Raw genomic sequence first — 27923 nt, 5'->3', positions numbered from 1 at the left:
GTAGACCAGGCTGGCCTCGAACTCAGAAATCCGCCTGCCTCTGCCTCCCAAGTGCTGGGATTAAAGGCGTGCGCCACCACGCCCGGCAACTGAGTACTTTTTACAGAATACCCCTTTTATACTTTAACTGGACACCCTTTCCAGTTTGCCACAATTGCAATTTATTGACATGACAAAAGTGAGTTTTGTTCATTTTATTTCTGAAAATTGCTTTTCCTTATATTTAAAGTGAAATGAAATTGAGCTGAAAACAGCAAAATCTTATTACTGTGCCATTCAGAAGCCAGGAATATTCGATAGGGATCTCTCAAGAAAAATATCAGTGTGGGAAGCAGATAGGCCAACTGTAGATACAAGAGGGAGATCTCCTCTCCCTCAGCTCCCCCAAATCCAGGGCCCCAGCCTCAGTCCCAAGACTGCACTGGATGACCTTGCTGTGGCCTCCCTTCCCCGCCACCTCCATCTGCAGCAGATCGTACAAATCTTCCCTCAAACATCTGTCCTTACTCTCCCTGCTTTATCCCTGCCCCCAGGCCCAGCAGGAATGCCACCAGAACCAGGGAAGCCTAAAAGCAAACAGGCAGGGGCAGATCTTCACCTCCTCCGAATCATCCCCCAGCCTCATCTCCAGCTCTGCAGCAGACTGCTTGCTGCTGCCACCTTCTCCACTCCCCACCATCTGTGGATCTCACAGATCTTCCCCTCCTAACTTCCTGTACTCCCTGGAAACACGTTGCTAAGGGAAACAGGTAGACTAGTATAGGTCCTCACCTCTTCCTTATCTCCTCCAAATCTGATCCCCCAGGCTCATTCCCACCACTGTAACACACCACTACCGTGGCCTCTCCATCCACATCCCTGCTACTCCAAGGGATCACATAGATCTTCCCCTCCTGATTCCCTGCCTCACACATTGCTTTATTCCAGCTCACAAACCCAGCTGGCATGTCTCGGGGTCCACAGGCCACTCTACCAGGAAAGCAGGTAGCATAACTGCAGATCTTCACCTTTTCCTTCTCCAGTCCTCAAAATCCAATTCCCCATTCGAATCCCCAGCTCTGTAGCAGACTTTCTGCTGTCACCCTTCTTCGCTCTCTGTCCCCTTTCCCAGGGAGCTAAGCAGATTCTGATGGAATATCCTGCTTTCCTTCCTCCTGTGGATTCCTTCGGCCCAATCCACATAGCCCATCTCTGTTCCTAAGAGTCACCAGTCAATACCTAGAAACATATTTGACCAAGAGCCCTCCGGTAGCCACACCTATCAGGATCCCAAAAAAATTTCCAGCCCAGCACCACACAGTTACCACCTCCTCACAAGAACCAGACCACAACCAAAGCCAAGGAACAAAACACCTACTCAACAAAGATAAGCGCAGATATCAGCACCGAGAATTACAGTGTTCCTAAACCCAGATGCCTAGATGCTGGCATAAAATCACATTAACAGCTAGGACAATATGTTTCAATTAGAGCCCAGCAACTCTACCACAGCAGGCCCTGGGCATTGCACTATAGCTGACGCACAATAAAAGACCTTAAAATAGGCTTTATGAATATGAAAGAGGTCCTTAAATAGGAAATGAAAAAATGCTTTAAAGAATTCTTATGAAAAACTCTTGAAGGAAATGAATAATACTGTTCAGGACCTGAATGTGATAATAGAATCAAAAAGAAAACACAAAATGAAGGAAGTCTGGAAGTGAAATAGATGAACTCAAAACAGGAGTCTCAGATGTAAGCCCCATGAACAGAATACAGGAAAAGGAAGAGAGACACGCAGGTCTTGAAGCCATGGTAAAAAATGGATACCTTGGTCAAAGAAAATATTAAGTATAAAATGACCCAATGATTTATAGAAGCATAGAATTACACCTTAGTAGAGACTCTGAGAGTCAGAAGAAGCTGGACAGATGGTCTACAAAGTCTATGAGATAACAGTCACCAGTCCAGACTACTATACAGCAAAACGTTGAACAGAATGAGAAAAAAGACATTCCATAATAAAACCAGATTTAAGCACTATCTGTCTACAGATCCTGCTGTACAAAAGGCACTAGAAGGAAAACTCCAAACTGTAAAAGTTAACCACACCCAAGAAAGTGTAAACAATAAACAATTCTAAACCAGCAAATTAAAAAGGGGAGGTAAATACACACACACTCCACAACAACAAACATGAAATGCCATACACTGCTTATTGACAAATCCCAACATCAGTGGTCTTAATTCTCCAATAAAAACACGGAGAGTAACACAATAGAAGTGGAAACAGTATTCATCCATCTGTTGTGAACAAGAAAAACACCTTAACATACCTCAGGCTAAAAGGATAGAAAAAGATATTCCAAGCAAATTGATCCAAGAAGCAGGCTGGTATCACCATTTAAATATCTGACAAAATAGACTTCAAACCAAAGCTAATCAGAAGAGACAGTGAAGAAACTGACATATTCCTCAAAGGAAACATCCACCAAGGAATTGCAATTTTTAATATCTGTGCTTCAAACGTGCCCACTCCCAGGTTCATAAAAGAATCACTCCTGCAGCTCTAATCACATTGACACACATAGATATTGGGAAGCTTCGGTCCCCGACTTTCCCCAATAAATAGGTCATCCAGACAAAAACTGAACAGAAATGTAGCTGACAGATGTTATAAAACAAATGGAGCTAATAGGTGTTTACAGAGCATTTCACCTAAACACAAAAGAATATACCTCCTCACTGCTTCATGGAACTTTTTGAAAATTTCCTACATACTCAGACATTAAGCAAGGTTTAACAGATATGAGAAAATTGAAATATCCTATCTGGCCACCACAGATTAAAGCTAGATATTATCAGTAGCAAACCACAGAAAGCTTACAAACTAATGGAAACTGAACAGCTCACTACTGATTGAAAAATGTCTCAAGACGGAAATCAAGAAATGAAAGGCTTTCTAGAATTGACTAAAAGGAACGCACACCATGCACAGAATGTATAGAACACAATTAAGGTGGTTGTAAGAGACACTAGCACTAAGTGCTACATAAAAATAATTAGATTGCATACGAGTAACTTAACATCTGAAAGCTCTAGAATAACAAGAAATCAAACACAAATGGAATAGAGAGCAAGAAGTCATCAAACTTGAGGCTAAAATCAATACCATAGAAACAGGAAATAGTACAGGGAGTCAGTGGAAGAGATGCTTCTCTGAGAAAATGAGTCCGACAGACAAAGCACTCTCCAGGTTAGCAGAGGTACTGCTGAAAGGGGCACAGCAGTAGAGCCTTGATAGGAGATCAAGAGAACCGGAAGGACATGCCTTAAAAACCCCGTGCTCTACCAAACTGAAAAATGAAGAGGAAGTCGATAATTCTCTTGATATGCACCACTTACGAAAGTTAAATCAATAGCAAAGAAGCAATTTAAACAGACCTATAACCCCTAGTGAAATAGAAGCATTCATTTTTTAAAAAAAAAGCCCAGAGCCAGGTGGATTTAGTGCAGAATTCTAACAGGCTTTCATGGAAGAGTTAATGCCAGTACTTCTCAATTATTCCATAAAATAAAAACAGAAGGAACACTGCCAAATGTGTATTGCATGGCCCCAGTTACTCTAATACCTAAATCACATAAAGACCCAACAGAGGAAGAAAATTACAGATTAATTTTCCTTATGAGCATGCATTGTGTTAGGAACCTTTTCCTGGGGAGATAAAATGCACCATTTTGCTCCTCTCAGACAGGGAACCCACAACAGACCAAAATTCAGATCCCACCAGAGGCCAGCTTGGTGAACCAGTGAGGCTTTTTGGAGTCACTTACAGGAGCAGATTTGAGTCAGTCAAGTACAGCTGCATCAGCTTATAAAACACACACACACATACACACACACACACACACACACACACACACACACACACACACAAGGCCTGCATGACTGCACACAAGCTGGCAAACCTGCACAGCCTTCAGACAGCCCGATAGGTTGGAGACTAGTCTTCACTGGTGCCTCAGTTGTCTGCACTTCAGCAGGGTTGCTCAGCTGCTCTGCTGCTTCCAGGCAGCTGCTCTGCGCTGAGTCCTTACAGCCCTTCTCCCTCAGTCTGTTTTAAACACACCATTACCTCTGAGAGGGACAGGTACCTCTGGCAGGGACTGGCCTACTGATTCTGGTTTCTTTCAGGGAGTTCCTGTAGCTAATTTTTAGTAGTTTTTCTCCCTGCTTAAGCTCCCCTATGGGATGGGAATGTTTTAATCTTGGAGGAGTGTTACATAACAACACAGAGTCAAAGGTACTCAGTGAAATATTTGCAAACAGAAAAGAAAAACACATTGAAAAAATTATCCAGTATCATCAAATTGCCTTCATCCCAGAGATAGAGGAATGGTTCAATATATGAAAATCAATGAATGTAATCTACCATATAAACAAGCTGGAAGATAAAAACCACACATCCTCTCATTGGATGCGGACAGTGCTTTTGATAAAATCAAACACCTTTCACGATAAAAGTCTTGGTGAGATTACAGATACAAGAAGCATAACCTCAATATAAAGAAGGCAGTTTACATGAAGCCTGTAACCAAGATCAAGTTAAACGTAGAGAAGCTCAAAGCAATTCCACTAAAATCAGTGTTGTCCACTCTTTTCTGTATAGAAAGAGAGCACTTGAAGTCTTAGCCAAAGCAGTAAGACAACTAAAGGAGATCAAGGGAATACCATTTGGAGAGGAAGAAGTCAAGTAGCAATTTGCAGGTGCTATAACAGAACATCAGTGACCCTAAAATTTCCACCAGAGAACTCCTAAACCTGATAAACAGCTTCGGTGAAGTAGCTGGATATAAAATTAACTCAACAGAAATCAGTCACACTCCTGTATACAGATGACAGACAAATGGACAGCAAACGCAATCAGGGGAACAGCGCCTTTAACAACAGCATCAAATAGTATATTGTGGGGTAACTAAGAAAGCAAGTGACAGACTTTTGTGTTAAAATTGCCAAGACACTGAAAACAATTGAAGCTAATCTAAAGATCAAAGGTTTCTCATGCTCATGTATTGGTAAGATTAATATAGTAAACATGACCATCCTGCCAAAAGCTACTGGTTCAGTGCAATCCCTATTAAAATTCCAACACATTTCTTAACAGATCTTGAAAGGACAATTTTCAGCTTTGTGTGGAAACAAACAAAAAGCAATACTGCATGATAAAAGAACTACTGGAGGTTTCACCATCCCCAATTTCAAGTTCAGAGTTACAATAATAAAAACAGCATAGTATTGGTACATAAACAGACAATGTTGATCAGTGGAATCAAATCGAACACCCAAACATAAATCTGCATACCAATGTACACCTGATTTTTTTTATAAAGAATTCAGAAACACACATTGAAAAAAACCAATGGTGTCAGTCACTTTCAATGTCTGCGTGTAGAAGATTCTTACTTTTCACTATGCACAAAACTCAAGTATAAATAGATCAAAGACCTTAACAAAAACCCAGGTACACTGAACCTCTTGATAAAAGAGAAAGTGGAGAATGGCCTTGAATTTGCTACATAGTAAAAAACTTTCAGAACAAAACACCATTGGCACAGTTATTACTAAAGTAAGTGATGACCTCATGAAACTGAAAAGCTTCGGCATGGCTAAAGACACTGTCATTAGGACAGAGCAGCATCCTACAGATAGGGAAAGGTTTTCATCAACTGCATAATAAAGGGCAAATATCCAAACTGGATAAAGAACTTAATGTTCTAGATGTAAAGAAAGGCCAACAACCTTGGGGTCTAGATCTAAATAGAGAACTAACAATACAGGAAACACTTAAAGAAATATTCAACATCCTTAGGCATCAGGGAAATATGCAAATCAAACCTACCTTGAGATTTCATTTTCACCTGTTGGAATGGCCAAGGTCAGTGAAACAACTGATAGCTCACGCTGGTGTGGATAAGGAGAAAAGGACACGCATCCATTACTGGAGGGACGGCAACCTTGTACAACTTTGGAAATCAGCAAAGCAGTTCCCTGGGAAGAGTTGAATTGACCTTTCTCAAGATCCAGCCATACCACTCTCTGTCATGTGCCAAAGCATGTTTCATCCTACCACAAAGATTCAACCTTGTTCATTGCTGCACTATTCCTAATAACCTAGGTGTTCCTCAGCCCAAGAATGGATAAAGAAAATGTGGTACATTCACACAGTGGAGTATTACTTACCCATTTTTTTAAAGTGGTATCATAAAATTTGCAGATAAATCAATGGATGGGAGGGGGGGTCATCCAGAGAGGGATAATCTTGACCCAGGAAGAAAAACATAGTATGTATTCACTTACATGGGGATATTATCTGTTAAATCAATGATAACCAAGCTGCAGCCCATAGAACCACAGATGTTAGGTATACAGTAAGGTACTAAAGGGGAAAGGTAGATCTCGTTAGGAAAGGGAGGTAGAGTAAGTTGTTCTGGATTGAGGCAGCTAGCTCAGGAGTGGGAGTGTTAGAGTCAAGGGGTGTTGGAGGGAATATGGGAAAGACAGCTAAAACTATGGGCTGTTTGATGGACTGGATGGAAGCCCAATAGAGTAGTAGAAGCTTCCTAAAATACATACATATATAAAGGTGATAAGAATGATAGATATTCAAATAATAGAGGCGACAGAGCCCCAACTGGACATCTCTTGTCACCAAGTGTAGTTTCTAGTCCCTGGATTGGGTTATATCTGAATTGTTGGCCAAAGGAGTCCCATGAGAATCCCTCAACAACCCAGAGCATTGTCAAGACTATTCGTTGCTCTCTACAGACTGAAGACAACTTTTATGCATCTCATTGACCAAGGAGAAGTCAAGCTGGTTCCTACAGTCTTCACCCCTATATTCCAGCATTTTTGGTTCAGGAAGGTACTGTATAGGGTAATAAAAGAGAAAAACAAACATCTCTCCAGCCACAAACTATTTGATCTCCTCTAGTGTGCTGACTGGAAAATATGCTAATGTAATAGTGGCACAAACCTCATGGAAGCAACCAACACCTGATTTGACTTAAGACCATTCCTTCCTATGGAACCCAGGTGCAACACTGGTTGACTATAAGCACTTGATAGCCCAGGGACCTAGGATAAAACTTAATATTACTACTCTACAAAAAATAAAATAAAATAAAATAAAATGACTCCTAGTGACATCCTGCTATAATTATAGATCAATTCCTTGCTCAGCCATTATTGGAGAATCATCATTCCTCCAGCAGCAGATGGGAACAAATATAGAAAACCCACAACCACACATCATGCAGAGACTGAGAGAACTTGGAACATTCAATCCTATATACCATGTCTCCATGAAATCCCTCCTGTTAGGGCTCAGCAAACCCTGCAGAGGAGGAAAAGGAACAAACTATAAGAGCCACAGGCGATGGAGAGCACCAAGTAAACAAGGCCCTCTAAATCAAGATGATCCAAGTGTGTTTGAACGCCCAGAGACAGAGGCAGTATGCACAGGGCCTGTGTGTGTTTGTCTGCTCCAGGTCCTCTATGTTCTATGTATTATGGCTCTAGTGTGGTTAGTGTTTGTATAGGATTTCCATGAATGAATGTGTGGGTCTCTGACTCTTATGCTGTCTCTTGGCTCTTTTTCTTCTGTTTGCTTGCTTTTGTCCATTCTGATGTGTTAGTTTATTTTATCTTACATTTTATATTGTATTTTACTTTATCACTGAGAGTCAGAAAAGGAGTTGATCTGGATGGGAGAGATGTTTGGGATGATATAGGAAGAAGTAGAAGGAGGGGAACCATAACCAGGATATATTATTATGTTGTAAGGGAAAAAAAGACCTGTTTTCACTAGAAGGAGAGAAAAAACAAGCGACATATCAGTATAATTTCATCTTACTTAGATCCAATATTATGTAACTCTTTGTGGAAAGGAAAAGAATCGTGATGGTTTATTTTCTGATTGGTATGCATTTGATGAGTTCATAAGTCACTGAAAGTCTGCTTTTGGTGTCTAATTGGTTGGCAGTCCAGCCTGGTGAGGAAGAGTGAGTCCAGCTGCATCGCCCTTGCACAATGGTCCAGGTGTCTGTTTCTGAGTTGTAAAAGAATTCCTTTATTTCTAGGGTCTTATTTCTCAACTTGTATTTTTCCTAGCCCTGAATTTTAAAATCATAACTTATACAATGGGGCTATTTTAAAACTGATTATGGTGTATATATTTACAGTGCAGTGGGGCGGATGCCTTTTTGTAATTCGTATGGTTTGGGAGTGACTCGGGTGAAGCTTGAGGGAATTTGGATGTGTTTATTTCACATCTGAACCTGTGGTTTCCTGCCCACGGTACTTAGCACCTTCTTCTTTTCTTCGTTGACTGTTCTGATGCCCAGAAAGCATCTACTACACTTGTAAGTCAGTGTGAGGGGGAGTTATTTCAGGGTAGGCTGTTAGAGCAGCTCATCTCCCTTCCCAGTATATTGACCATGGTGATGATTTCTTGATTGTATACAAATCTCAAAGCTTATCAGTTGCACACTTTAAATCCTTGTGATTTTTCTTTTGTGCATTGTCTCTAGCCAAAATCTACACGAGCACACATTTTTTGTTTTTTGTTTTTTGTTTTTTTGTTTTACACTCAGGCTTTAATGTCCTTTTGAGAAACATAACCATGCATGTTTTCTGACCTCCTTAGGCAAGACATTTCTGTATTTGAACTTCCTTTATATGTTGAACACTTAATTGTGTTTAAAACTTAAATATTTTCCTCATACTTCTCTCCTTTACCCAAATAAAACATTGAATTGATTATATTTGTAATTTAGTATATGAAGTACAAGACTTACACAAAATCTTTGATTAATGAAAGAGATTACATACTAATTTGTCACAGTTTTCTGAGATACCACATTAAAGTGACTATTCAGTAAGTGTAGGTATCAGTATCTCAGATAAGGAAAGCTATTAAATATTATTTAACTTAAATTATAGATGAGCTAGAAGAAACATTTTAATTATGAAAATTACAGATGATCATGGATTTATTACTTAAAGATGTTAGCTAAGTATGCTTGTATTATAAAATTTTTATTCCTCCAAAGTTTTAATTAAGGCTGTTTCTTCTATTCATCCCTCCAGAAAAGATTTGTATTCTGTACTTCCATAACATAATATAAATAATTATTAAAGCCTTTGTGTGTTTACTGCTCTGTCTATCTCAACAGAGTAGAAAGTCTGAAAGCAAAGCCTTTCAACACTCTTGTTTGTGTTTAGTATCTTGGTAAAAAGGTTAAGCAGTAAGCACTTGCTCTGTAATTATGGATATAGCCTTTTCTCCTAAGTTCTCTTCATTGTCATTGTATACATTTTAAAGCTTTGTAGTTTTTTTGCTTTTGTTTTTTAGATGCTTGTGTGTTTTGGATTAATCCCATATTGTATTATATTGCTCTTTAACCGTGATATTAATTCCTGTCTATGTCTGGCAGTATAGACATACTAGCTTTCATTTGTTTAGTGTATATGGTACCTCTTTAACAAACCTTTACTAATATTGTTGAATGTTCTTCTACTCCAGTTAGGCTCTTTGTAGACAGCATAGGTAGGGCTTGCTAACCTGATTAGCCATGGCTTCTAAGTGAAAGGCTTAGACTTGAAATCCTCCAGCTTCCTAGCTGCTTTCTGATCATCTGAGCTGTTCTTTGTTCCCTTATCTGCTTCCTCTTGAATGTGATGGTGTAGATAGATGTGGTGGAAGATGTTTAATCTCTGGAAATGAGCCCATTTTCTTTTACATTGGATTGTTAGTGTGGAAAGCAGGTCAAGTCAAATATACTCAAGAGTTGAACTGGGTTTATTTTTGTTGTTACATAAACCAAACTCTCTTGGCGGTGTCTGTTATCTCCTGGGTCTGAGAATGCCCCTGCTGGAGGACTTTCCCGAGGGTTCCTGCTTTCCCTGCAGCCAGGAACAGTTGGTGCTGTCCTGTGCCATAGGGAGTTTCTCCCTGTTCTTGTTGCTGTCACAGTAGTAAACAGGCCAAATTAATATGAGTAAGCGAGATCGATATCAAGCATTTATTCTGCTTATTTTTCCTGGATCCGCATAAAAAGTCATATCCCTTCCTTTCTTGAAAAAAGAATTCTTAATTTACCATGACCGTGTCTAGGAAAAATTACTTTAAAAGATAAATAGAATTTGAATTATAATGATCAGTGATTTAAAAGCTAAAAGTAAGAAAAATTGAGAGTTTGCTTCCTGTTAGCAGATACATATAGACAGCACACATTAGGTTCTTTCTGTACATCCGCCATGGAGGTAGACACAGGAGGGAAAGAAAGAAGCAAGAAGCCTCAGAGCTCATAGCAACTTGGTGTGACCAGGATGCTGACAGATGCTGGAATACTGCACAAAGGCGAGCTCATTGGCCCTGGGAGGCTGCACTTTAATATTTTATGTCATTACCTTGGGAATAATAACTTTTTCTAATATTAAGTTCTTATCGAAATTCTTAACATATTGAGTTTTAACAAAGAAAAGAAAAGAGAAGAGAAGATGCCCTTTCTAACAATGAGGAGTAGTAACAGGGTTCCAGTGTTTTGACTCGGTTCTTCAGAGACCTGACTTGGTGACAGCACACCTACAGTTTCCCATAACTGAAATGTCTTAGGATCTGTTTGAAGTAAACATTCTCACTTTCTCTTATTTACTGTTAGCTGTAACTAAATTAGGAGTAGTTAGGAAAGTGGATGGAGATTGCATCTAAAAGCAGTCATGACTATTATTCTCCTTGGTCTTTTGTTTTCTCTATGAAGTAGGAAGTATTGAATAGCCCTACCTCTCTGTCCTCTATAGCCTGCACAATGTATACACTACACTGCACCCAACTGAATTTTCCTACACCTCTCTGTCCTCTATAGCCTGCACAATGTATACCCTACACTGCACCCAACTGAATTTTCCTACCTCTCTGTCCTCTATAGCCTGCACAATATATACCCTACACTGCACCCAACTGAATTCTCTACCTCTCTGTCCTCTATAGCCTGGACAATGTATACCCTACACTGCACCCAACTGAATTTTCCTACTAATATGAAGACTTGTTACTGTGTTTTGCCACTTTAAGCCCTGAACTGATTACATGTGAAATGATTTGTCAGTCAACTCTGTGTGCCATGTGCAGTTTAGACTGTTGTTGGATGGCTTAATATTGGATATCCTAAAGTGATTTCTTGAAAAGAGGACCAGATCACTTTTTCACAAATTGATCTTTTAAAATATCTACTCAATTGATGCTGAAATTTCAACAGTTCTGTTATAGTAGCCACTGTGCATGGGGGCACATGCCTGTAACTCCAGGACTGAGACCACTGAGACAAAAGGATTGCTGGTTAAAGCAAAGCCAGTGCTACTCACAATCAGTAAAGAGTCAAGTGCTGTCATCTTCTCTAAATTAAATAGGAAAGGAAAATACTTCTTCAAAAAGATACTCACTAAGGGAACATGAAACTAGACTTCAGACTTCCCAGATTCCATTGGTGACATTTAATCATGATAACTTCTTTAAGCCAAGTGTGAGTTAAAATAAAAGCAATAAACTATGAATTATGGTTTCTTAATGTACCAGTCGCTGTGTTCTTAGCTCTAAAAAGTATTGAGAATCAGAGGTATTTGCATATAAGTGTCTCAGTGCTTAGTTTCTGTTCTGGCAGTCAGTAGCTTCCAAAGTATGTGTGCAGTTCTGTGCTCTGTAGCACTCACACAGCGTGTACAGAGCTGGTGTCATTATCCCCTGCAGAGTTTATGTGCAGATAGTTTTATTTAAAACACACTGAATAAGGCAGTGCATTTATAAACACAAGACACAGAATGTGTAAAAGAAACTCTAGGGATGGGGAGATCGTCTGTTAGTAAAATGATCAGCACAGAGCATAAGGACCGAGTTCAGTCCCCAGTACCTATGTAGATTGGTGGTATTTGTTATCTTTTATAAACAAGAGAAGAGCCCAGGATATGTTTTGGTAGAGCCAGGTATGGTGAGGTGGGAGTGGGGCTCAGGGGACCCATGCTTAGGCATCCCTTCCCCCTGAGGTACCAGCCATATGACTGGATATAGGATGGAATAGCATTTATATAGGACATGGGAAGGGGATAGAGATGGAGTGGAGAAAGAAGAGAGGCCAGGAACTTGTAGGTAGAGAGGGAGGGGCATGGAGAGAGAGGGAGAAGGGGCAGGGAGAAAAGAGGAAGAGAGTAATATGAGGGTAAGAGATAAGGGAGTGATGATGGGGCAGACAGCTCCTTTTCTAGTGAGTCAGGCTGTTGCCAGGTAACTGTGGGGTGGAACCTAGAAGGAATGCTAATAACATTCCTCCATTTTGGTTTAATTAAAAAAGAAAAAAGTAGACAGAAGAGATGGTAAAGCAGGAATAGGGTCATCATGATCTTTAACTACTTGCTGACTTCAGGGTGACTTGTCTCTGGGAAACCTAAGGAAATGGGTATGAGGATGGTGGCCCAGCAGTATTGGCTTGTGATCCCAGCAGGAGGAGGTGGATACAGATCATCCCTGGGGCATGCTGGCTGTCTTGGCTGTGGTGGTTTGAATGAGATGTTCCCATAGTCTTGGACATTTGAATATGTAGTCCACCGTTGGTGGGATAGGTGTAGGAGTTTAAGAGGTATAGCCTTGCTGGAGGAAATGTGTTGCTAGGGGCAGGCTTTGAAGCTTCAGAAGCTGTGTGTCTATCCCTGTTTCTCCAGAGGAAACAGTGAGCTCTTAGCCACTGGAGTCTCCATGCATGCCTGCTGCAGCACTTACCCATTGTCATGGAGATGGGGTCCTCCTTTCCCTCTGGAAATGGAAACTCAGATAAACCCTTCTTTCTATAAGTTTTCTTATTCAAGGTCTTTTATTATGGCTATGGAGACTAGTCTACAGGAGACTCCTCTAATGGGTAAGCACAGGACCCCAGTGAGGGATCCTCTCAAAAATCAAGGTGCACTGACTCCAAGAGAGACCTCAAGTCTCTACACCCAAGTGCATATGAATCTGTACACACATGTGGACACACACATAAACTCACATGCACAAGTGCTTTTTACTTGCTAAAACTTGATTGCAAATGAAATAATTGGATAGATCAAGTATCACCACATACATACACTTTTCATAATAATTTTATTTTTTCTCAGTAATTTTAAACAAAGTTTAGATGAATGTTTTTCAGACCGAATAGTTCTTACTGTTCATTTCTCTCGCAGACTTAGAATTTTCTGTTCTGCTTTTTATAATATCACTGCCGTTATGATGTTACTTAATTATAAGCTTATTAAGTTTTCTAATTTGATGCCTCTAGCTCTCATCTGTTTAACTGGCATAATAAAAACAAATAACCTCACATAGTTCAAATGTTTGGTTTAAAAACTGGCTGATACAAATAACATGAAGTCAAAGATGGTTGCCTGATACCATTAAAACACCAGCCGTGGTCTGCAATACAATGTGTAGCCCAGAGCAGGTACAGTGCAATATTTCATTCTTTGTGCAGTGCACATAGACAGTAGATTAATATTCTATCCACAAGAATACTTACCAGTTACAAAAATTGTGAGGCAGTATATATCCTGTGTGAGATGAAGGAAACATGGAAAGCCACACACTACCTGACGGTGCTCATGAGAGATAACTGCATTTTATAACTGATGGATGGAAAAGGGAAGCATCCTCAGTCTCTTATACGTGCTGCAAGTATGAGTTCATACTTGACAATAAACCGCCCACTCGCAGCTGTGAGACATAATCATGACGTACAACTTTTATTGTTTCTTGCTTTGGGTCACAGAAAGGTATTGGAAGTACAGTACCTTTACATTTTGCTCTTAGACAATGTTAGTATGAAAAAAATTATCATTTGGGGACCAGAAACTATATCCTACGACATGCTGTCATTACAGAGTGAGGTGAGGTTTACAGGTGTTGGTGGGTTCCTCCAGTGGCTATATCTCATAATTATGAAGACTTAAGATGTAAATTACATTTCTATATATACATACACACCTCACAAATATGTTAAAATAAAACGAAACAGAAAAATCCATTAAAAATTTCGGAGTTTATCTTGTGTTGACCAACTACTCCTGGGCATGGGACCTACGCTGGGGTGTGGTTGATACTCCCAATGACACTCCATTAGACCGAACTGATTTTTCATTTGCCAGAAGGTTATCAGTTGCAAATTCTTCTTGGTTCAGTATGGGGCTTCCTCTAACTTGAATCTTCACAGGTCCCGTGCCTGCTGCCACAGTCTCTGTGTTCCGTCTGTGCACCAGTCCTGTTATGTCTGGAAAACACTGTTTCCCTGGAGTTACACTCTTCTGACTATACAATCTTTCTACCTCCTCTTCTGCATAGATCTTTGCGCCTGGAGGGGAAGATAAAGACGTCCCGTGTAGGACTGAGTGCTTCAGAGTCTCTCACTCGGCATGGTATCTAGCTGTAGGTGTCTGTCAGTTAATTCTTGCCAGCTTCAAGAAGCTTCTCTGGTGAGGGTTGAGCAAGGCATGGATGTGGGTGCAGCATTACGTTATTAGGAGTCATGTTATTGCTATTCTCCTTACCAGAAAAATGGTAGTGGGTTTTCCTGTAGGCATGTGATCTATCTAGTCTAGGTTCCTGGCTACTCTCCAAGTGTCAGGTGTGAGATCTATTTCATGGAGTGGGCCTTAAATACTAGACAAAAATATTTGCTCTTGGTGTAACATCTATGCCACACTGAAGCAGGGTCTCCTGCAGAGCGCTGGCTGTTGTAGTGGCAGGGTTGTAACTGGCCGGTCCTGATGATTACCTTGCTCCTGCCAGTGCCAGGGGTTCCTTGAATGACTGGCACCGTGAATGCTAGTCATTAGGGGTGACGCTTCTAGGTAGTTAAGACACCAGCTTGACTTCCTCATGTTCTGTAAGTAAGTTACCTTCAGCAACAGTCTTGCCATCAGGTTGTGGAGAACAATCAATAGACTTGGCAATAGCCTGTGATGTTTGGGGTGTTCCATGAGAGCCCTTTGACCAACAACTCAACTAAATGCAACCCATTCCTGGTACTGAAGCCTAAGATGTCTAGTCAGGGCATTGTCTTTCCCGTTATATTGTGAGTCCACTTAAATTTCCTCCAGATATGTATATTTTATCGTAAGCATTTTCAATAGACTGCCATGTTTTCTGTGAGGCCTTCAGTGCTAGTTGTCCCTCCCCATATTCCCTCCTCTGTCCTGCTTGCTCATCCCCACCCATTTAAACCTACAATTCTGGTTTCCCCTTTTCTCTGTATAAGCCTATATTCTGTTTCTTCATCCTTTGGAGAGCCTCTCCTACTCCCTAGTTACTCGAAGCCTGAGCTCTCCTTATTCAGATTGTAGGACTCATGTGAAGCTTAGACTTCACACCCACATATTAGAGAAAACATGCAATATTTGCTTTGGGGAGTTACAGGTCTGGCTTACTTCACTCAGGATGACTGTTTTCTAGATCCATCCATTCGTGTATGAAGCTCATTTTTTAAATGGCTGGGTCATACTCCATTGTGTAAATGCCAGAACGGGGCCTTTGGGTGCATGCCCATGATCTTCTGGTAGATCTATTGTGAGCTTCTGAGGTAGCGTCACCCTGATTTCTGTAGTGTCTGTACAGGTTTGCACTCCCGCCAGCAGTGAGTGGTCCCCGTCCCTGGCATCCTTGTCAGCATGTGCTGTTGTTTCTTTTATTGATCATGGCCATTCTATGAAAGGTGAGATCTTAAATTTTCATTTCCACAATAGCCCAGGGCGGTGAACATTTATGTGTTTTTCAGACATTTGTGTTTGATCTTTTGGAAAAAAAAATCTTTCCTTAGTTCTGTGCCCCAGTTTTAAATCTCCTTGGTTTTGTACCCATTTTTTAATTGTTTTCTTGATGTTTAGGGTTTTGGTGGTGGTGAGGGGGTGTTTGTTTGTTAGTTAGTTAGTTAGTTCTTTGAATACTCTAGATACTAACCTTCTATCAGATATATAACTGTTGGAGATCGTTTCCCATTCTGTAGGCTGCAGCTATGCCAATGACAGTGTCGTTTACAGAAGCTTTTTAGCCTCATGAGTTTCTGCCTGTTACCTATTGGTCTTAATGTCTATGCTATTGGTATCTCTTGCTCACAAAATCCTGAGTTCAAGCTTGTTCTCTCTCCACCTGCTTTGTGACTAGATTGAGGACTGGGCTTGTGCTGAGGTCCTTGAACCATTCATGGTTGAGTTCTGTGCAGGGTGTAAGCATGGATCTCTCTGTGTGTATCTACATGCAGCCGTCTACTCTGACCTGCACCATTGGTTAAAGGTGTGGCCATTTCTTGAGTTTGTATTTTTGGTTTCTTTGCCAAAAATCAGGATGGATAGATGCCTGGAATTATGTCTGTATTTTCCTTTTGGTGCCATTGATCATCTTTTTTCGGCGAATGCCATGCTGTTTTGATTACCATAGTTTTGTAGTACAATTTGAGATTGGGGATGGCATTGCCTGCCGCAGTTCTTTTATTATCCAGTTATTTTATTTTATTGAGTATTTATTTTTTATTATTTTTTTATTTTAGCTATCTTGTTTTTTGTGGTTCCATATGAAATTGATTTTTTTTTTTTTTTTTTTTTTTTTTTTTCTATGAAGTTTTGTTGGAATTTTGTTGAGGATTGCAGGCATTTCTCACAGTATTAATCCTTCCCATCCCTGAACTTAGAAGGTATCTTTCCATCTTCTAGTGTCTTCAGTTTCTTCATTCGATCGATGTCTTAAAATTTTTCATTATACAAGTCGTGTGTGTGTGTGTGTGTGTGTGTGTGTGTGTATTTTTGAGACTCTTTTGAAAGGTACTGTTTCCCCGATTGATTTCTCAGTGTTTGTCATTTGTATACAGGAAGGCTACTGATTTTTCTGATGATTTCTATCCTGCTACATTGCTGAAAGTGTTTATCAGCTATTTATTGGAGTTCCCTAAAGGAGTTTTTCAGGTGTTTTAGGTATAAAATTTTATTGTCTGCAAATAAATTTGATTTCTTCTTTCTTGATCTCCAGTTGTCTTTTTGCTCTAGGACTTCAAGAACTATGTTGAATAGATATGGAGAAAGTGGGCATCCTTGTCTTCTTCCAGATTTTGATGGAAATTCTTTGAGTTTCTCTCCATTTAGGATGCTATGGACTTGCTATTAATTGCCTTTATTATGCTGAGGCATGATCCTTGTATCCAGGACTTTTATCAGGCTGAAGCATGATTCAGAGTAAGTCTGGAGAGACTGGAGTGGAGGACAGGTTGCCTACCCAAGCCCCGGCCTACTGTGACCACTGGGACTCTCTGGTAGAGAATGTTTCTGAGTGTTGTAAAAAGTCAAAAAGGAATAGAGATGCTCTGTAAGGAAAGGCTGGAAGGGTCAGCCTGAAGGAGCTGTTGGGTGAATTTTTCTTTATCACTGATGAGTTCTGTTGATAGGGATCCTGCTTAGCTTTGAACTGACTGTGGTCGGTCATGGTGACTTGAATGTAATACCAGCACCTGGGTAGCTGATGGAGTATTGCTAGGATTTCAACGCCAAAGTTGGTGAGACCTTGTCTCAAAATTAGTTAAATGGGCTCAACATAGCTTCATCTACTAGAGAACTAGGGCTGAAACTGGGTTTCTAACTAGGTGTCTCAAAGATTTCTTCTAAGGCTTAAGCATTTACAGTTTATATTTTGTAAGCTCACCTTGGCTCAGCATCTGAAGTCGAATTCTATTTGAGTTGTGTAAACTTTTGGTTGGATATACTATATATCCATATAGTAAATATTTAGATTATTAACTATAAGTCATTTTCTAAAATAGTACCCATTTACTCATTGACTAGTTCTTACTTTGTTGTTGTTATTGTTATTACTGGAAATTTACTTTTTGTTTTAAGACAGGGTCATGCTCTGGCAAGCAGGCTGGCTAGAACTTGATGTTCTTCTGCCTCAACTCCCTAAGTGATAGGTTACAGGTGTCCACCATAGCTGGCAGGGAAGGAAAGGGATGTGTGTATGTCTGCATCTGTGTATGTGTGTGAGTGACTGCATGTAGCTATGTAATGTGTTCATGGGGAGCCCTGAGGTAGATATTGGGAATCTTCCCCTGTTATTCTCTACCTTACTCACTGAGGAAGGATCTCTCCCTTGAACCCAGAGCTGACCTCTATACCTAGTGTACATAGCCAGCTTGTCCTGGGAAATCCCCTGTCCCTACCTTCTGAGTGCTAGAATTACAGGTGGGTTGCTATGCTTACCTAATGTTTATGTGCATTCTGGGGGATCTAAATGCAGGCTTGCAAGTGCATGGTGAGTATTTTATCCATTGACCAATCTGCTTCGCCCTGAAACTTAAATTTCTAAGAACACAGCATTCTCAGCCCTGTTCAGCATTGCTATGCATCTCTATAACTATTAGGACATGGTATAAAATTAAACAAATGAAACGAGTTTCAGTTTAACCTGTTTCCTTCATTTTTTTTAATTAAGAAACTAGCATGTTATATGTGTGTATCTGTCTATACCAAAAGAAATGATGTTTTAAGTTTTATATAGTCCAATGACTGAGTATCATGTATAAATATATGGCCTTAAGCCCAGTACTTTTATTAATAGAGAAAGTCTTTTATTTAGTAATGTCATGGCACTAGTTCCTCTGTGAGGTGCGCTTCTTGTAGTGACCCTTCTGTTACGTCCTGAGTTAAACTGTCCATTCTGCCTTCAGCTGCAAGTTTGGCTCTTGAGCCACTAAAATATGGTTAGTTTGAATTAGGGTAAAATTCACATGTATTTTGAAGGTTTATTATGAAAAACATAATAAATATTTTTCTAGTAGCATGGATTACAGGTTAGGATAATAATATTTTAGATATTTGGTTGAATAAAATTATATTACAATATATTCCTGTCTTACTTTACTCTTTAAGGTGGTTCTCATAAGTCCATATTGCACACGCGGCTTACACATATTACCATCATGATTCTGTTAGACAGCACTAGTCTGTTGACTGTCTTCTGTATGGAGAGGTCAGATGGTAAAAAATGAACACCCTTTGAACTTTCCATTCCTGTCTTCAGGGGCTGGAAAGTATTGTAAAGCTGTTTGCACGACATTCCAACAGTTGAGTGCCATTGCTCTTGTGCCTTGGAGGTTTACAAGTCTGTCTGACCGCCACTTCACCACCACTTAGAAGTGGAAATGGAATGGTGTAAGCTAGAAGAGAGAAGATAAGAAAAAATAAAACAGAAATCAAGGGTGAAAGGACTGCTTGTGGATCATAGAGAGGGCTGCTAGACTCTAGGACTAGCACTTAGTAATTTTATATTGTAACCTAGGACTATGCTGTATCCTGTCCACTCTTCTTTAAGAACAGACTTTGAAAAACACTCATAGAAAGATATGTGTATTACTTTTTGAGTTAAGGAACAAGCACTTTTATTAAGTAATAGTACTTAGAAGGCTGTGGGCATGGCTCAGTGATAGAACACTTGCCTAGTGTGTGCGAGGCCCTGGGTTCTCTTCGTCAGGAATCTTTCCCTTTAGAAGAGAAGACCGTTTTGTTCTTGTTTTTAAAAAGGAGGAGGGGTGGAAGTTGGGATGAAGTTTCTCAGCATAAAACACCCAGGAGCTCTTTTCGCTCCAGTTTGTACAGCGAGGATATTCTTTATTTTCCTCCTCAAAAGCAGCTGTCTCCTTACCCCATCCCACTCCCATGTTCATGTTTGTTTTGGTTTCCTTCTGTTTGATTTCTCAACAAGACATTCGGTCACCCCGCTTGAGTTTATTTTCAATTTATTAAATGAAGAATAGCAAACCGTGTTATGTTTTGTATTTGAAATTGCAAGGTACATTTCCTTTTTATTTTATTTTTAATTTAACTCTTTGTTTTACAGATGAGGGCAGAAGTGCAGTTGACCAAGCAGGTGGTGCACAGATTGTAATTGACCATTTAAGGTCGCTGTGCAGTAGAACAGATCCCGCCAGTGAGAAGCTCATGACTGTCTTTTGTGGCATGCTGATGAACTATAGCAATGAGAATGGTAAACACAACTGAACACTTGCTTTATCTGTGGGGGAAACTCTAATCATTTTCACTATAATATACAACAGACACGTGGCACATAAAATTAAGAATTCACTTTACAGTGTTGGGAAATTACACAATGGTCTGAGGTACCGAACTGGGGCTCAGCTTTAAGGGTTGCCCATGATAAAACCTAATGGAAAAATCAGGTGTATGCTATAGTTGACATTTTTTTGCTGTGAACATTTTAACAAGAAACGATGTTAAAGTAAGCTCACGTTTATGACTTTGATACCAGGAGTAGTTTTAAACAAGCATTCGTGTGAGATAGAAAAATGGCTACTATATTTATTTTGAAGAATAAATATTCTTCAAAGTTCAAAGTAAGTGTAAATAGCTCATTGTAGAATTTAGTTTTTTAAAGATAATTTGTTTTCCATATAAGACATTTTTAGGACCTAGCAACAAATGACAAACTTTCACACAGCCTGTGATTATTTATTACGGAGCATCCATCCATGCAATGATAGTAAGTTTTCATAATGCTTTTATGTTGAGAGCATGGCTCATTTCTCATCATCTATGTCAAATATTATGTGAATAAGTGCTCCAATTCCAGAATGTCCTTGGCATGTAACAGAGGTCCTTCTGCAATTTGTTTCTTGTGGCACTTTAAGTTATATTTAATATATAGTCATTTTTTTTATACTGAATGAGTTTTTTAAAAATGGTAGGTTCCTATGGTCAGTGATTTCTATTTTCTTTCACCTTTGCCGATTCCATTTTGAAGGATTCTAAATAGAAATAGAACAGAATCTGGGAAAACAACTTAGTTTTTAGTTTCCATCTGGATTTTAGCTGTGGTATGCAGGTATCTGAGTTACATTCAGAAGTTACAGTTGTTCATGGTGCCTTTTTTTTTTAACTACATTTAGGAATCCACTCAAGAAAGTAGATAGATCCCAAGTGGAAGAACATTTCACAATGTCACAAAAGAAACTTCAGCTTTGGATATAATAGACATTTTATGCATCCAAAGTAGGGATTTTAGTCTTTTGAGGAAGCTGTTTTAAAATGTGTTTTTAAAAGAAAGAAAGGGAGGGAAGGAGGACAGGGCAGGGCAGGGCAGGGCAGGGCAGGGCAGGGCAGGGCAGGGCAGGGCAGGGCAGGGCAGGGCAGGGCAGGGCTCCTCTGGTAGCGAAAGAGCTTGCATCCTCAGCACCCATGTTAAAAGGAGCCAGAACTTGAGGGCTCAGTGGCCAGGCCATCTAGCTTTCTGAAAGGGGGAGTTCCTGGTTTAGCGAGGGACCTTGTCTCCAAAGGTACAGCAGAGAGCAATTGAGGAAGACATTCTGGTGTCAACCTCTGACACTTTCTCAAGACACAAACAAAATGTCTGAAGGAACCTCCAAACCACGATGAGGCCTGTGGTAGAGCATCCCACTGTGTATGTAGCAGGGGGCACTGGGGTCGGATTCATCCGCAGAGTGCATTCACAGTGTGGCATATGCAGAGTACACAGGCACTGTGAACTCTTAATACTGCGACTTTCCTCTCATGGTAAATATGCTTGAGATATAATGTAGATACTATGAGAACCTATATTAACTTTTTCTCATAATACTGGGCAAATGATGTTATTCCAAACGCTACAGAGAAGTCCCTTTTTCAAAACGTAGTAGATAAGCAGAAGTTATTTTTAGACTGTTTAGGAGACATGGCGAAGGTCAGTCTTCATCCTTCTTCCTTCCCGTGTCCTGAGCACCCGTTAAAGTGATTCCTGTTGCCAGTGCTTTGACTCAAGTGCAGAGCCATCCTTTTGTGTTACTCATAAGCATCTTCATTTGAGTGCTCCTGTCAGTTACTATGTTACTTAAAGTTTCTGTTTAAAGAGTAAATGCTAGAACTGCCTCAGTGACAGGAGATCACTTAGGATTGACTCTGTGTACCCAGCACCCAGGAAACTCAGGAAATACTTAGATCATCACTAAATGGGAAGTTTCTTGTTAGATGTGTTTATCTTTGAATCTTCATACCCCTGTGCTAAATCCCTCCCTCTGTTCTGGCAGAAAAAAAAAAAAAAAGAATGAACTGTTTCCTTAAACACAATTATTTAATTTTTATCCATAGTGAAGAAGTTCAGATTTTCAGTTAAGAAGGTATGGGAACTGATCACACAAAACTCTTAACCTAGGCATCCCCATGAAAGCTTTTCTTCTTGAATCATGTATTCATTATGTAGAATGCATTGAGACTGTGCCATATATTTGTACAATACTTGTGTCAGTATCAGGAGACAGTCAGTCTATCAAGATTTAAGTTCAATAAACATGGAGCGAAACAGTTTTCTAAACCCAGGGAGGCTGCCTGTGCTGAATGTACTTGTTCAATAGAAGTGTTTCGGTACTGCTTGATGAAACAGTATATAGAACTGAAAGTTATTAGTTTATTATTAGACTAGCATAGGCCTGTGCTTTCAAGCTATGACCTATTCCTGGTTTTTTACCCATTGATGAAGCAATTGGGACTTTTTATAGTACAGTGCTTGGGTTGTCAAAACTATACTGCAGAGCCAGAAATGTAAGAGTATTTAAATATTTAAATGTGACAGAAATAAGTTTAGTTACTAAAAATCACTTAAAATTTTTAAAAATCATAACCATTTTTAATATGGCAAACAACATTTGAGTTGTATAGCCTTGCAAAATAACCTGAATATTGACTTGATAGAAAAGCTTGTAAAGGATTTTGCATTCCTCTTGAGGGAATGTGGTAGTCTCTTTTAATCTGGATATAAGTTTTAAGTAAGGAACTCAGATCTATAATTATAGATATTTTATATCATTTTTTTGACAAAATTTTTCCCGGTTTGTTAACACTTGCTAAAATGCTACAGTTTGCGAGCACTAACTATTCTTGCTCAGTTGTCCAGCTATTAACACGGGTGCTGTCTGACTGACGATGCAAGTACATTCCAATCAGTCCATCGTAAACTTGACAACAGCATACCTGGGCATTGCACTTGACACATTTAATCTACTCAACATCCTGCTGAACGCCGCTAAGTCCCACTTATCCAAACGATGATCCCATAGCTGATGGAACACTGTGGCCTACTGCTTCTCATGCCCAGCATCCCCAAAGAGAGATGCTGCACATCACTGGCCTGGGCAAAAACCAAAACGTCAAATCCTCCCAGGTCCTCCCAAATCCACATCACCTCCATAGCATCGTCCACTAGAGAACATAGTTCCTTTGATGATGTAGTATCCAGATACTACATACTTTAATATTACCTAAAGATTCGTATTAATAAAATCAGTAGTGACAGGAAAACTAACCATGCTGTCTAAAATGCAATCTTTCATTATAGACGTTAGAACCACTATAAATTCTTTACTCTTATATTAGGAGATATCCCCTATCCAGATAGAGCAGGGAGAGACACTGGAAACAAGTAACATTTCCCATGTTATCCACAAACTTAGTGAGTATGTGTATGTGTACCTGGAAACTACAAATATTTATTCTTAAGCAAACCACTTAGAGATCAGAGTAACACCTTGTGTGGAGACCTGTCAATCATGGTCATCATCATCAGTTACAAGTAGGCATGTCCAAACAGTAACGAATAGAAACTCTGCTTAAAGGGATTAATATTTTTCAGTTGGTTAGTTGGTTAATTTTGATACAGGGTCTCATTGTGTAGCCTCAAATGGCCCAGAACTTTCTATATTGACCACACTGCCCTCAAACTCATAGAGATCCAGGTGTGCACCACCATGACTGGCTTAATTTTTTTTCTTAATACAGTTTGTTAGGAACACAAATAGAAGGGAAAGATTGTTACCACTTTAAAATTTAAAAAAAAAGTTATAAGTGGTGCTAAGCAATAAAACTAAATTTCTTGAACATAAACTGTGCTATAAAATAAAGGTAATAAACGTGCCACCAGAATTAGTCTCTTCTCAGTGTATTAATGCATAGTCAGTGGCCTTTTCATGTAACCTCATGTACACACCTGGCTCCTATGTGTTTGAAAATATGCTTTCAATAAACACTAGCACTACCATTCTCTAATCTCTGTAGTAGTACCATTGGTTGAAGGGAAGCTGTCTTGTGGTATAGAGAGCGTCATTCCTTGGGTACATTATTGAAGGGTTAGTCACTGAATTTAAGTATTAAATTTAGTACTTAAATTAGTTGACTGAAATAAGTCTCTGAAGTATTTTCTGTCTCAGATTTAAAGATTGTTGCTGGGTTCTGTGACTAGCATGCCCAGAGAGTGACTAGCATGCCCAGAGACGTATGTGCTAGCAGGCCTGACAATCTGACTTGATCTCTCTGGATTCCAAAAGGTGCCAGGAGAGAACCAACTCCCAAGAGTGCTCTGAACAGTGGACACACACACACACATGCTTATAAGAATTGGATTTATTCACCCCCCCCCCAAAAAAAAGAATGTAAATAGCATGAAATTTTAGCTACTATTGGCACTTCTGTAGGTTTCATTTTGAGAAAAAAAAAAAAGAACATAAAGTTGGGTGGATAGGGAGGTGGGGGGATCTAGGAGGAGTTTGGGGAAATAAAATACATTATATGGAAAAATTATTAATTAAAAGAAAATTCCAGACATAAAGAATTTCTTCAGTTTTTAATAACTTTAATCATAGTAGCCTTACTTATTTTATGTTTTTAAGCGAAGACATTTATCCTTATCATAGTCCAGGTGTTATGTGTATATGATAATGGTTATGTATAGGATCTGTTATAGCCCAACAGTGTAGAGCAGTGGACTAGAATGATCCTAGAGTGTGCCTATTAGGTTTTATCATCTGGACTCCAGCGAGAGTCATTTAGGAGAGGGAACCTCAACTGAGAAAATACTTTGATAAGATTTGTTGCTAGGTAAGTCTGTGGGTCATTATCATAGTTAATGATTGATGTGGAAGGACCCAGTCCACTGTAGGTAGTGCCATCCCTGGGCAGATGGGCCTGGGTTTTATGTAAAAGTAAGCTGAACAAGGCAGTAAGCAGCATCCCTCCATGGTCTCTGCTTCAGTTCCTGCCTCCAGGTCCCTGCTTCAGTTTCTTTTTATCATGAAGTTTATGTTCTTAGTGAATCTAACCCAGGGACAGTGGCTTGGATTAGCTTCTTTTTCTTCACATTTAGAATAGGAGTAAAAATGAATGTGGAATGATACTGATTAAGACACATTCTGTCCCAAGTTGTCTTTGTCCTTGTGTTTTAGTGTTCATTGATCATAATATATAATATCACACACACATACATAGGATAAAAAAGAAAACCCTCAAAATGTAAAATTGTATATTCCAGTGTACTACATTGAATGTATTCTCTAAATGTTTTCTAAGTTTATAAAGACATGGGCCATATACTTTTAAATCTCAGTCAATTGAAATGTCCTAGTGTGTTAAGTAAAAGTGAGTTGGGGATTTTTATTGTGTGGCTGAGTTGTTGAGAGTTGTACACTATGCTAACCACTACACCTTATTAAATACCTACTACTGTTGGTTTTGATGTTAAAAGAATTCTGGATTTTTACTTCTTGTGTAACAGTGCTTTTGAATCCCTTTACTGAATCAGATAGACTTCCTGAAGTTCTACTGCAAATGCCTTTTTATTTACAAATGTTTTCTTAATCCCATGTGATCAAGTGTTGTCTTTCCCATTATAACATCAACCTCTGAATGCAAAAACTTTACATTTCATCTTAGTAAAATGCAGTGGTTGAGCCACTTTGTCAGTGATTTTGATAACTTTATACTTACTATGGCGTTACAAGAATAATACTTTGTTAGCACTGCTAGCCTCTAAGGTATACTATTGCAGTTGGTGCTGGATATTTAACATTGTAGTGCTGCATACATATGTAATGTAATGCTACACACACACCCACTGAGGGCAGCAGAAGAGCAAAGGCCGTGTGGGTTTGTATCTCTAACCTGTTTGTTTTCTGTTTTCTCTGTATTTGCCTAAAATTTGGACTTAAGACAGTTACTCAAGGCCATTGGGTATGATTTTCAAGATTTTCACATCATGAAAATTTTAAATGGCAACATTGTTTTTCTGATCCACCCCCACCACTTCACAAGACCTGAGAATTCTGAAATTGGACTTTCAATTACAAGACTCACTGTATACATGGAATTAAGTAATTAAAAAAAAAAATGTTCCTTAGGAATGAATGGATGTTCCGAACTCCAGCCAGGGAAGCAGATAGCTAACTGTAGCTCCTTACTGTTCCCTCAGCTGCTCCAAATCCAGCCCCCCAAGTCTGATTTCCAGCTCTGCAGCAGACCACCTGGTGTTGGCCTCCCCCTTCCAACTCCCTCTCCAGTGAATCACACAGATCTTCCCCACCCCACCCCCATTCACTGCTTTATCCCAGACCTCAGCATCAGCTGGTACTCCCTGGGTACCCACAGGCCATATAGACCAAGGAAGCAAGTAGGCTCACTGCAGCTCCTCACCTCTCACCCAGCTGCTCCAAGTTCATTCCCTTGTCTCAGCCCTAGCTCTGAAGACCACTCTGTATTCCCCAACCCTGACCCCTGCTGCACCTCCATCCAAACACAGCCCTGCACATGCATCTCCAGTGGATCTCACAGGTATTCCTTCCTCTTGTGTATTGTTTTAATCCCAGCTCCCAACCCCAGCAGGCATTTCCTGGGAACCCAGAGGCCACTACACCCAGAGAAGCAGGTGGGCTAACTACAGATCTTCACCTCTCCCTTCACCCACTAAGTGTAATCCCCCAGTCTCATCTCTACCTCTATAGCAGACCACCTACTGTTGCTTCCCATTTTTCTGTGCCCCCATTTCCAATGAAAGATCATACAGATCTTTCCCTCCAAACTTCCTTCACCCACCTCATTGCTTCATTCTAATCCCTAGCTCCAACAGACATTCCCTAGGAACCTGAAGTCCAATTTGGTGAGACAAGTAGGTAGGCTAACTGCAGATCTTCACCTCTCTTTTCATTCCTCCAAGTCCAGTCACCCATTCTCATACCCAGCTCTGTAGCAGACTTTCTGTTGTGGCCTGTCCTTATTCTCTGACCCCATTCCCAGATGACTGAGGAGATTCTGGTGGAATACCTGCTTTCTGGGAACACTCTGACCTCCTAGCACATCCCCATTCCTAAGTCACCATTCAATACCTAGAAACTCATTTTAACAAGGAACCCCCAGTGGACACTCCTAACCGGATTCCAGAAGAATTCCCTACCAAGCAGCACACAGCCACCTCACAAGAACCAGAGACCACAACAGAAACCAAGGAACAAAACACTCACCCAACAAAGATAAGAACAGATGTTAGCACCTAGAAGTACAATGTTCCCAAACACAGCTGCCTAGCTGCCATCATAAAAGCACATTGACAGCCAGGACAATAGAACCCAGCAACCCTACTTCAGCAGGCTCTGAGTATTGCACCATAGCTGAAGCACAGTAAAAAGACCCTAAAATAGCTTTTATGAATATGATAGAGAAATGGAAAAATGCTTTAAATAAATCTTATGAAAACATACATTGGAAGGAATAGAATAAAACTGTTCAAGACCTGAAAGTGGAAATAAGATCTCAATAAAGATCACCCAAACTGAGGGAAATCTGTAGGTGAAAAACTTAGGAACTGAAACAGGAGCCTCGGAGGAAAGTCTCAGCAACAGAATACAGGAGATGGAAGAGAGACTCTCAGGCCTCAAAGACACAATAGAAGAAATGGATACCTTGGGGCTGGTGAGATGGCTCAGTGGGTAAGAGCACCCGACTGCTCTTCCGAAGGTCCAGAGTTCAAATCCCAGCAACCACATGGTGGCTCACAACCATC

At 39.9% G+C, this 27923-nt stretch overlaps 1 protein-coding gene across 4 annotated transcripts in view; it reads left to right on the top strand.

The window, feature by feature from the left end:
- The window catches only part of Rap1gds1 (Rap1 GTPase-GDP dissociation stimulator 1), a 151656-nt gene that overhangs the window by 73858 nt on the left and 49875 nt on the right, over positions 1–27923 (top strand). For 2 of the 4 annotated variants that reach the window (XM_021157709.2, XM_021157708.2), the window contains exon 5: positions 19935–20081. The exons of the other annotated variants lie outside the window; for them this stretch is intronic. In XM_021157709.2, the coding sequence (XP_021013368.1) occupies positions 19935–20081 (147 nt within the window). The remainder of the gene's footprint in view (positions 1–19934; positions 20082–27923) is intronic. 4 annotated transcript variants of the gene reach the window in all.

The sequence above is a fragment of the Mus caroli genome, chromosome 3 (genome assembly GCF_900094665.2).
Source record: "Mus caroli chromosome 3, CAROLI_EIJ_v1.1, whole genome shotgun sequence".
Taxonomy (NCBI): Eukaryota; Metazoa; Chordata; class Mammalia; order Rodentia; family Muridae; genus Mus; species Mus caroli.
Note: the sequence above shows the minus strand (reverse complement) of the source record. Positions and strands in the feature narration are given on the sequence as shown.